Source organism: Salmo salar, chromosome 06 (assembly GCF_965601325.2).
Source record: "Salmo salar chromosome 06, fSalSal1, whole genome shotgun sequence".
NCBI classification, from domain to species: Eukaryota; Metazoa; Chordata; class Actinopteri; order Salmoniformes; family Salmonidae; genus Salmo; species Salmo salar.
The window spans coordinates 69,370,717-69,383,192 of record NC_138296.1 but is presented as its reverse complement, the minus strand read 5'-3'; the positions used below and the strand labels follow the sequence as shown (position 1 = coordinate 69,383,192).

The 12,476-nt window shown below is 41.9% G+C and overlaps 1 protein-coding gene across 1 annotated transcript; it reads left to right on the top strand.

Annotated features, from left to right (window-relative positions):
* The first annotated feature begins 8,189 nt into the window (after positions 1-8,189).
* LOC106607862 (signal recognition particle 9 kDa protein) lies at positions 8,190-10,850 on the top strand. Its single transcript, XM_014205306.3, has 3 exons — positions 8,190-8,403; positions 8,887-8,955; positions 10,288-10,850. The coding sequence occupies exons 1-3, from the start codon at positions 8,332-8,334 to the stop codon at positions 10,399-10,401; spliced, it is 255 nt and encodes an 84-aa protein (XP_014060781.1). The 5' UTR covers positions 8,190-8,331; the 3' UTR covers positions 10,402-10,850.
* The last annotated feature ends 1,626 nt before the right edge of the window (positions 10,851-12,476 follow it).

The window sequence follows — 12,476 nt, the reverse complement described above, 5'->3', positions numbered from 1 at the left end:
TGGAATGGCCATCACAAAGCCCTGACCTCAATCCTATAGAACATCTGTTGGCAGAACTGAAAAAGCGTGTGCGAGCAAGGAGGCCTACAAGCCTGATTCAGTTACACCAGCTCTGTCAGGAGGAATGGGCCAAAATTCACCTAACTTATTGTGGGAAGCTTGTGGAAGGCTACCCGAAACATTTGACCCAAGTTAAACAATTTAAAGCTACCAAATACTAATTGAGTGTATGTAAACTTCTGACCCACTGTGAATGTGATGAAAGAAATAAAAGCTGAAATAAATCATTCTCTGTACAATTATTCTGACATTTCACATTCTTAACATAAAGTGGTGACCCTAACTGACCTAAGACAGGGAATTTTTACTAGGATTAAATGTCAGGAATTGTGAAAAACTGAGTTTAAATGTATTTGGCTAAGGTGTATGTAAACTTCAGATTTCAACAGTATGTCCCAGTGTCAAAAAGAGAGACGGCAGGATGTTATAATGCAGCCTATTTCCAGCTGGGCTTTAGAGCACCATTTAAAGATGGACTGTTACCAAACACAGTATTGTGTTCACTTTATAAATAATGCTGCGCTCGTAATGAGGAAGCCATTATGCTAATCCAGTGTCATTTGGACAACTATAAGCAGTACTAAACAAAAGTTGTCCTCTTCCCATTCCATGGAAACAGAATATAACGTTAAAAACACAATTCCAAAAGGGAGGATTGGTAACAGTGTGGGGAGTTGAGCGTGTTTGTTTGGTACGCAAGCGGTGAGGTGTTGCTGATTGATGCTGCGGTTCTGAGAGCCAGTCATTGTAATGTGGGAGAGCATCGCCCTGTCAGCATACAACACTGGGTAAACAACGTTCTACTACAGTACAGAGGAAGAGAGGCCGAAAGCAAGACAGAGAGCGAGATGGAGAGAATCTTCAAAATCACAAATGAGTCGTTCCACCTCAAAAAGCACCGGAAAGAGGATTTCAACACCCGCCATATCAGATTGTTCTGAAATCCTTTCTGTTAGAAACATAAGATTTGCATTCCTGAAACATTATTTGGTCGAAATATCATTTCATTTGAGAAAATAAGCTATTTGATTGCACCCAAATTGGCCATTTTAATTTATAAGATTCATCTAATCTTGAATAAATATAATACCCAACATCTGACTAGGATCATAACTCTTAACAATGAGTAAGACTTATCAAAAGCCCCCCCCACACCAATCCCACCCCAACAACCAGTATAGAGCACCAGATGCCGCTGTTCCTGCTACTGCCACCACAGTCGCAGGATTTTGCTGGTGTCCTGTGTTTATTAAATGGATCACTACATTTTCTTTGCTCTCTCCACAAAGCTTCACCATGTCTAGTGATTCATGTCAGAGAGACAAGGCAAGACAAATCCTCCACCTCTAACAATGAAGACCGTTCCGTTTCCTGATTTCCCTTGTGGCAAGGCAAGGCTAAAAGGCTAAAAACATACTGGACACCCACATACACAAACAACCATTCACACAGTTATGTCTTAATATACTTGTGAGGACTTTTTGGGGACCAACGATTGATTCCCATTCAAAATCCTATTTCCCCCCCAAACCCTGACTGTAACCACTAACACTAACCCTAACTGTAACCTTAACACTAAAATAGGCTTTTTACAATTGAGAACTGGGATAATGTCCTCACTTCTCTGAATTTTAGTTGGTTTAGTATTCTTGTGAGGACTTCTGGTACTCACAAGTATAGTAAAATGTGTACACACGCACAAACACACAAAGACAGAGCAGTTTACTTACACCCAGTTAAACTTAGATTCTCACACACACACACACACACACACACACACACACACACACACACACACACACACACACACACACACACACACACACACACACACACACACACACACACACACACACACACACACACACCACACACACACACACACACACACACACACACACACACACACACACACACACACACACACACACGGTAGGAGGGGAAACACACCAGCCGAAAATGTTTTAATGCAGTCAGTGGATTAAACATTACGTAACCTTATTAGAGCACAAAATCACTTGTCTCCTGTAAATCAGCCCTAATCCTGGGAGATGAAACACTGGTGATTAGTTCTCTCCCGGGTCCACTTTGCTTGGACGAACAATCACTCAGAGATAAGTGAAGTGAAAGATGAAACTCCTCTGCAATGACATCAGATAGAGGCCAAAATAAAATGCTTACAGAAAGGCTGGTTTGCAGTTTTTCGGTGAACAGGGGAGAAATGAGAGGGATAAGGGATGGATTGTCAGATAGAGAGCTGGAGGTAGAGGGGGATGAGAAAAGCGGAGATCAGAGGGTGGAGGGTGGAGTAGATGATAGAATCGGAGAAAATTGACAAAATAAATAATCGGAGCACAATAACTTCTTCCTCACATCCTATTCCGAAGACTCATGCCACCGTTTTATGACAGTCCCCTATCAAATGAAACAGAGAAATTACGTCCAATTATTACTGTATGGTACACTATCTGGCTGGCTTTCCGCTCACTCACGGCTGACTGTGGACAGTCACACACACACACACACACACACACACACACACACACACACACACACCACACACACACACACACCCTATTGACTGCTGTCTGATGAGCCACTTGCATCATTAGGCTCAATCGTTAGGCTCAACTTGGACTAAATGATTTTTTTATTTGGAGGGTTACTCCAGTCCATTAAAAAGCCAGAGGCTGAACACAATTGTGGCAGTCATCAGAAAAACTTGAACAAGAAATGTATACAAAAAAATACCAGCAGCATTTCCACAAGCTGTTACTTCTCAGGATCAGTGTAAATGTAACAGGCTCCTGAAAAGGAAAAGGCTGTCAGAGGTTGTTACGATGACACATCACAGCCTGATGCTTAAATCGTCAACCGGGAGCGATGAAACGTCAAGTGTGCTTCACTTCCCATGATGCATAACAGACTGGGGGCTCTATTTTAAAACATCATGGGGGAGGAACTTTAAAGGAGCAGACAGTTCAGGTTTCATCACTGACATAGTAAAGGTGTCCTATGTTGACAGTCTTTGGGCTTATAGTGACTGATCAGTTGACATGGAGAAAGACAACTTCCATGCTGTCTGTCTGTCCTGACACACACCAACAAATGGTCATGAGTCAGTCAGGCCAGCAACTTGGCCTAGCAGTCAACCCAAGCAACCACCTCACACCTGTTGAACAAACCCACCAGGCACATCTAATAGCCTAGCCCCCCTTTTGACACTCATCTTTGTTGTCTAATGAATCTAAACAGACTACTTCAATTTCACCCACCATTTACTATCAGTAACCAGGTCTCCATCCAACCATTCCATGCGGATTAATTACTTAACGCATGAAAAAAAGTCACAACCGGGCTTTAGGAAAAAGGAAACGCGGGTACAATTTTATAAATGTCAACAGAAAATGTGTTCGTTCGACATGGTGGGATCTTTTTGTGTCTGTAAAATGATTAATGCGAGAAACGGCTGTGGAAACGCCTTTATGCTCAAATATTGATATAACTATCATATCAAAGTAAACTTGGAGTGACGCGATGATATGACTCGGGAAACCATGCAGTTTATTAGGCTACAGATTACATCAGTTGTGATGAACTTCACAGCGGGGTGAAAGTGCACGGTGATGAGTTTGATGCTGCTTTCCAATACATATTGGGGGTCTTATTCTGGTGACATGACGATTGCTGCTTGGCAAATAAAAATAACCTCGCTCTTATCCATAATCTCATGTAGGTAGCCTACTCACACTGTATCTGTGGGCTGTTGGTTAGAGCGAACGTGCTATTTAACGCAACAGTTGTGACAAAACCATCAGTAGAGTTGACAATGTGATGGAAACCCTTTTTTTATTTTTCGGTATATGGGAAGTTAACTTCAAAAGTTATTTTGATGTGCACTACGTCATCACGCAAACTCTTTTATCAGCAATTAGCCAGTTTGATGGAAATATGTGCATATTGTTTTATGCAGATTTTAGAATATTCGCATGAAAACCTGTCACCAATTGGATGGAAACCTAGTTATTTACTATTTCCAATAAGTAATGTGATCACCAATCAGCAAGATGGATACAAAAATATATATATTTGAGAATTCCAGCAGCGCTTGAGTTTCTTGGAGCAGCAAGAGCCATTGTTAGATGAGGCTTGGTCTAGTGGAGAGATGCCAGCAGCTGGCCTCATTTAGGCCTTTCTCTCGAGGGGCCGCATCCGCCCCACGCCCCCGCCATGTTGAGTCATGGATCTGACTAGGGGTCACCCTAGTGTTTCATCCTCTGACTGTGGACCAAGCCTTGACATCTGAACTCTCCCTTGCCCACAGACAACTCCCTCCACTACAATGTGATGAGCGCGTTGCAACACAATGAGAGAGCCCTTTTCAAACAGCCACAAAGCTGTTATACTTATACACATCTTTATCAGCAACATAACACCTTTTGAATAGAGGAAGACTAAATATTGTATACTATAACATGCACATTTGAGATGTTTGTTTCATCCTGGGGTTACAGTAAAACGCACACCTGCACTGCAGAGACATGGGACACCGATGTGCAGTGGTGCTCATCATCAGTAAGTCAAGTGTGACATTGGTGGAAGAACGACCTTAGAGGACTAATAAAACATTATGAAATAATCATACTTACTAAATACAGGTTTAGAATTGTGTGATATTAAATGTGTTCAATGCAAATACATGTATTTTTTAAGGCACAAGTCAGTTAGTGCGCAAGCCCTGCGTAATAAACCGTCATAGCCCTATCTAATTGTCAACATCAACGAAAGAAACGGTTGTTTGAATTAATGTGACATCAAATCAATTATATTTCATTATCGTCGTGAATAATCCCAACATGTCTTACCAGCAAAACAATTCCACAATGAATGAAAGCCCATTGCACGTAGAATACAACCCTAGCAACATTTCCATGGGTCTTTTTTGTCAATATGCATGGGAAATTGCTATGATCAAATTGACATTCATGTTGACTGAAAGTACACTGGTCAATTAGCCTAGGTTTAACCATTCAACCTGCGGTTATTGCTCCTGCCCGTTACTGCATTGATTGCAACAACTGGGCAAATGTTTATTTCTGGAGGCGTGTGGCGGTGTGACATAGTTTGGAATAAAAAACAAATGTGTTTTTCAGTAAGCTCTGTAGCAGCCACTGATAATACAATTGCGCACTGCATGCCTTGCTATTTTACATTCAATGAGACAAGATCCACATCGACATTGCTGCATTGCAATTTGCTGTATATGCAGAATAGAATACCATTTTTACTATATTTAAACGACCAAATAACCTCATGATTAACATGCATTTGATCGCATCCGGTAAGAAAGTTTGTTGGACATACAGCCTCTCAAAAGGTTACCTGTGTGAATTGAATTTAAATGTTCGCATCATGTTTCTTCAATGTTTTTTAATCAAGACTTAGATCATTACTCACCTCATGATTCAGTCACAGTACTGTCACGCAACAGGGTCTTCGTCAAGGGCTTCAAATATGTTATTTAACTGATGACTTATCTTGCAATGGTTTTCAGAAAGTTCGCACTTGAATATGCCACAAAATAATATCAATGGGACGAAAGAGGCTCCTAGTTAAATCCAGTATAGTAATTTTAAAAAAAGAAAAACGAAAATGTAAAAAGTATTTATCCTACATGATCTAGTGCATCGCGCCACCGTTTATGAAATTCTAATGAAAGAAAATACGGGGGGGGGAAACTATGGTTTTCGCTACTGCGAGACTGCAGTTGTTTCATACAGCGACAACGTGCCGCTGGGATCCCCGTCTCTACTGCTACAACACTGACGCAAAGCTTTTCTCAACTACGTGGGTACGTAAGAGACGTACAGAACATACAGGGCCACACCCCCTCGAATTTTTTGATAGCCCAAAAGCCAACAGATGGTGCAAGTACCCCTTGCAAAAAAAGGGAATAACGGGATTTTTGAATGAGACGTTTATGGAGAGCTGTAGGCTAATAAGCAACCTCAGTGCGCCACTATGTGGATGTCAGTTATTGTCCCCCACGATTAACTCGGGAGGGGACTGTCGGTCTGTCTCCGTTCGTACCAGCTCATGCTGCGTTCAAAACAACTGGGAACTCGGCAAAAACGACTGGGATTTTTTTTTTTGAAAGGTCATCGACCTCGGATTCTAAGTCGGAAACTCGGGCATCTTTCTAAAGCTCCGACTTTCCGACCTGAAGATCAATGACGTCATAATTTGACCTATTTTTTCCCCGAGTTCCTAGTTGTCTTGAAAGCACCATGAGATCCGGCATTTACAAAATTACACTGGGAGCTATGGTAATTGAGTGACATTTGTTAGTCACTATCGATATCTCAGTTGGCCCAAGGGGCTGTTGCTTTGTTATTTCAGATATAGTATTAATTATAGGCTACATGAAAACAAAACAATTTATTATGCAATTTTTTGTAAATCCTGGAAAGCAGGTTAGCGTTTTTCGTAATTTAAATTGTTCTTGAGACAGCTCTGCAAAGCGGCAGCCACAAAGTCATAACACTGATTTGAAACCTAACCATAACCATAACCTTAAGCACACTCCATAAGTCCAAAAAGCACATTTTTGTTTTCAATAATTTTTACAATATAGCCCATCTAGCAGAAATTGCTCAGTTCTGTCTCCAGAACCAGACTCATTCTAATAAACATCAACCTGCTTCTGGAAGAGAGAAGAGTCATCTCAGACACTGAAAATACTTACTGGCCTAGAGATTCAGGAGGCTATTTGATTCCTCATTCAAGTAAAATTTCACCTGGTCTGGGGAGCAGGAGTAGTAGCCTATTGAATTATAAATAGCTATTTACACTGTGATAACTATCTAAACCATTTAAAGTGTGTTAAATGAGGCCTCCTGAGTGGCGCAGTGGTCTAAGGCACTGCATCGCATAGCTGCGGTGTCACTACAGCCTGGGGTTTGATCCCTGTCCTGTCCACACCACCCTCTGTAGCGCCATGCGATTAAGGGCAGTGCTATTGCATTACCAGGCAGTGATGCAGTGAGTCAAAATGTTCTCACTGGAACAGCTGTAGAGGATTTGAGGGCCCATACCAAACTTGTTCGGACCATTGTAAGACTTTGATGATTAGGACACCAAGGAACTTGAAGTTCTCGACCTGCTCCACTGCAACCCCGTCGATGTGGGTGTGCTCTCCTCCCTGTTTCCTGTAGTCCACGATCAACTCCTTTGTCTTACTGACATTGAGGGAGAGGTTGTTGTTCTGGCACCACACTGCCAGGTCACTGACCTCCTCCCTGTAGGCTGACTCATCGTCGCTGGTGATCAGGCCTACCACCGTCATTTCGTCAGCAAAGTTGACGATGGTGTTGGAGTCGTACATGGGTGAACAGGCAGTGCAGGAGGGGACTAAGTACACACCCCTGTGGGGCCCCTGTGTTGAGGGTCAGCGTGGCAGAGGCGATGTTGCCTACCCTCACCACCTGGGGTCAGCCCGTCAGGAAGTCCAGGATCCAGTGTGCAAAGCTGTCATCAAGGCAATGGGTGGCTACTTTAAAGAATCTCAAATATAAAATAGATTTTGATTTGTTTAACATTTTTTGGGGTTACTACATGATTCCATATGTGTTATTTCATAGTTTTGATGGCTTCACTATTACTAAAATAGTAAAAATAAAGAAACCCTTGAATGAGTAGGTGTGTCCAAACTTTTGACTGGTACTGTATATTTAATCAATAATCAAATAGGTCTATGGACTGCTTTTGTTTGTCAAATCTCTTTGGTTTGTTGTCAAACAGGCCATTATTTAATGAAACGTGAAATTGTTTAGTTGAATTTCTTATACTGTTGAGAATAATGTATTTTTTGTCAAGAAGAATGAAATCTAATTTTATTCATTTCTGTTATGTTCACTTTCTAATGAAAGCGCCCTCTTGCGCTCTTGAAAAAAACCTAACTATTTCTGCCATCTACTGGCTGATGCGTGAAGGCCTCCATGATTGTATAGCAGCAAAGATTGTGGATTTCTCTCTGGAGGAGTATCATGTCTCGTAGCTATGTAGAATATTTTCTAGAATTACGACATACCTTGAACTCCACAGTATTGTGCTCTGTGATTGGTCTTCAGAGCTCTCGTCCAATCGCAGACGTTTACATACATCGGTTCTTTTCTACCTGGTAGTTCGCTGTGGTTTTTAAGAAGTTAGTCAACCTAACAGGCCGATTGAAACAGTTTTTCTTATATAATTTACTTCTTATGCACAAGGATTATGCCTTATTATCAAACATGGGAAGAGTTCGCCCGTGCAGCAGAAAAACTATATTTGACAGCGCCAATGAAGGTAACCATGAAGTTTAAAACTTTGTTAGCTACAGTGCAGGAACTAGCTAACGTTACCTAGCAACATTTATTTATTAATTGTTCTTTCACAGCACAAATAAATGTTATAGCCCATAATAACCATCACCGTTGGAGTGGCTATGAAGTCTAGAGGAGCAGCCAGGATAGCTAACTACTGTTAGCTAGTTTGTTAGCTTGCCGTTTTCAAGCAATGCAGCCAGTTTACGAGAAGCCAACTGTTAACGTTAAATATGCTGGCAAATGTGAATAGGAAGGAAAAGCTATAAACTGCCTAATAGTAAGGTTTGTCAACTGTTGAAATCTGAGTACTATTAAGATAATCAATAATGTTGTAATACATGTAGCTCTGTTAGTTGCATATTATTTTAATTCAATAAATAGGCTAAGGTCTTTCAGTTACCTTTTGTTGAAACGAGTTAGCTAACGTTTGTAAAATATTTTCTTCTCCCTCCTTTTAATACAGGTCAGGGTGGTTCTCAAATACAGACACTGTGATGGTAACCTTCGCATCAAAGTCACCGATGATGCAGTGGTATGTTCAAGGGAAGACAGTCTGTTCAATGTGCACATCTGTTTGTATCCTATATTACACTTACCAGTAGTCCCTTTTAAGAATCCGAGAGTGGAAGACTTACATGTATCTAATATGCAGGCTCAACATTTCCGAACAGTCCCATTACAAGTCAATGTTGAATTCACTTTCATTTGGACTGTATATACAAAAGTACCCCTTCAAATTAGTAGCTTCAGCTATTTCAGCCACACCCGTTGCTGACAGGTGTATAGAATAGGGCACACAGCCATGCAATCTCCACAGACAAACATTGGCAGTAGAATGGCCTTACTGAAGAGCTCAGTGACTTTCAACGTGGTACTGTCATAGGATGCCACCTTTCCATCATATTTCTGGCCTGCTAAAGCTGCCCCGGTCAACTGTAAGTGCTGTTATTGTGAAGTGGAAACCTCTAGGTGCAACAACGACTTAGCCGCAAAGTGGTAGGTCACACAAGCTCACAGAACGGGACCGCCGAGTGCTGAAGCGCGTAGTGCATAAAAATCATCTGTCCTCAGTTGCTACACTCACTAGCGAGTTCCAAACTGCCTCTGGAAGGAAGTCAACACAAGAACTGTTAATCAGGAGCTTTATGAAATGTGTTTCCATGGCCGAGCAGCTGCACACAAGCCTAAGGTCACCATGTGCAATGCCAAGTGTCGGTTGGAGTGGTGTAAAGCTCGCAGCTATTGGACTCTGGAGCAGTGGAAACGTGTTCTCTGGAGTGACGAATCACACTTCACCATCTGGCAGTCTGACGGACAAATCTGGGTTTGGTGGATGCCAGGTGAACGTTAACTGCACGACTACAGTAGTGCCAACTGTGAAGTTTTTTGGAGGAAGAATAATGGTCTGGGGCTGTTTTTACTTCCAGTGAAGGGAAATCTTAACACTACAATGACATTAGACGATTCTGTGCTTCCAACTTTGTGGCAACAGTTTGGGGAAGGCCCTTTCCTGTTTAAGCATGACATGCACCAAGCGACGTCCATACACAAATGGTTTGTCGATCAGTGTGGAAGAACTTGACTGGCCTGCACAGAGCTCTGACCTCAACCCTATCAAACACCTTTGGGATGAATTGAAACGCTGACTACGAGCCAGGCCTAATCCTAATCACGATTGGAACCATATTCCTGTTTAACCACTAGGTTTTATGGGTAATATGACAACACCACTCTATTAGGCAAACTAACCAGTTGCTTGTAAGACTTTTGAGACATGTTGTTTTAAAAATGTTGTTCATAACAAATATTTGCCTCATGTCTGTTTCCCTCTACCTAATCCACGACTCATTCTGTTCAATTGCAGTGTTTACAATACAAGACGGACCAGGCCCAGGACGTGAAGAAGATCGAGAAACTGCATGGCAAACTGATGAGGCTTATGGTGTCCAAGGAAAGTGGTGCCATGGAAACGGACTGAACCCCTTAGTTGTGTTAACTCTCCTTTGAGTCTGTACTGTGGTTTGTTAATAGCACAAACGATGGAAGAGAACAGAGCTGGAATGACTACATCAGATCGTGAGAAGGAAGGGAGGGGAAATGAAAAATGGCGAGCATAACCTTCGGTCCTCTGAAGTGGTATTTGCTGGAGTTCTTTTAGAGCTTGTATTTATTTTCAGTTTTAAGATGGACTAGAACAGATGGAGAGACGCATGTCTATTTATTTATATGGTTAGATTTATTTTGTTATGCTTTTTTTTATTTCCATTTCCACAAGGAGAAATGTTCATGACCATGTTGAGGTGAACATGAAAGAAGCAGGACCTTTTGATTGCTAGTTCAGTGAAAGAACAATGTCTCCAATGCCATTTAGTCAACTTTGCAAATTATTGCATTACTCAATAAATGTTTATATACCTCAACAGCCAACATCTATCAACCGTCTGAAAGATTGATTTTAATGTATGATTCAATTTCAATGTCTCCCCCATATCGCTGCTGATCAAGCTGCCATAACAGCCCTCCTGAATGTCTTCAGATTTCTCTTTATTCATCAAGAATGCCAGATTTTTGGACATCTATTTAATCGTTGAAAATAATTTGTCCTCAAACCAGGTCACTAGCTACGTAGGTTTCCATCTAATTGGCGACAGATTTTCATGCAAATATTCGTAAATCTGCATAAAAACAATGTCCAATTTCCCACCATCCATATATCAAATATTTATAAATCCCTTTTTACAGCAGATGTCACAAAGTGCTATACAGAAACCCAGCCTAAAACCCCAAACAGCAAGCAATGCAGATGTAGAAGCAGATAGACTGTGTGTGTGGTGGGAGTGTATTCTGAAAGTATTCAGACCCCTAAAGTGGATTAAATAGGTATTTTTCCTTCATTAATCTACACAATACCCCATAATGACAAAGCAAAAGTAGTTCATGTTTTTTTTATTTTTTTTTAATAAAAACATAAATCACCTAATGCAGTGATTACAGCCTCAAGTCTTCTTGGGTATGACGCTACAAGCTTGGCACACCTGTATTTGGGGAGTTTCTCCCATTCTCTGCAGATCTTCAAGGTCTGTCCGGTTGGATGGGGAGTGTCGCTGCACAGCTATTTTCAGGTCTCTACAAAAATGTTCGATTCGGTCTGAGCTCTGGCAGGGCCACTCAAGGACATTCAGAGACTTGTCCCGAAGGGACTCCTGCATTGTCTTGGCTGTGTGCTTAGTGTCGTTGTCCTGTTGGAAGGTGAACCTTCGACCCAGTCGGAGGTCCTGAGCACTCTGGAGCGGGTTTTCTTCAAGGATCTCTGTACTTTGCTCCGTTCATCTTTGTCTCCATCCTGACTTGTCTCCCAGTCCCTGCCTGCTGAAAAACAGCATGATGCTTCCTCCAGATGTGACGCTTGGCATTCAGGCCTCCAGAGAATCTTGTTTCTCGTGGTCTGAGAGTCTTTAGGTGCCTTATTGGCAAACTCAAAGTGGGCTGTCGTGCCTTTTACTGAGGAGTGGCTTCTGTCTGGCCACTCTACCGTTAAGGCCTGATTGGTGGAGTGCTGCAGAGATGGGAGGAACTCTAGAGCTCTGTCAGTGACCATCGGGTTGTTGGTCACCTCCCTGACCAAGTCCATTCTCCCGTTTGGTCAGTTTGGCCGGGCGGCCAGCTCAAGGAAGAGTCTTGGTGGTTCCAAACTTCTTCCATTTAAGAATGATGGAGGCCACTGTGTTCATGGGGACCTTTAATGCTGCAGACATTTTTTGGTACCCTTCCCCTGATCTGTGCCTCGACACAATCCTGTCTCGGAGCTCTACGGACAATTCCTTCGACCTTGTGGCTTGGTTTTTACTCTGATATGCACTGTCAACTGTGGGACCTTATGTAGACAGGTGTGTGCCTTTCCAAATCATGTCCAATCAATTGAATTTACCACAGGTGGACTCCAATCAAGTTGTAGAAACATCTCAAAGATGATCAATGGAAACAGGATGCACCTGAGTCGGTCATAGCAAAGAGTCTGAATTCGTATGTAAATAAGGTATCTTTTTTTTATAC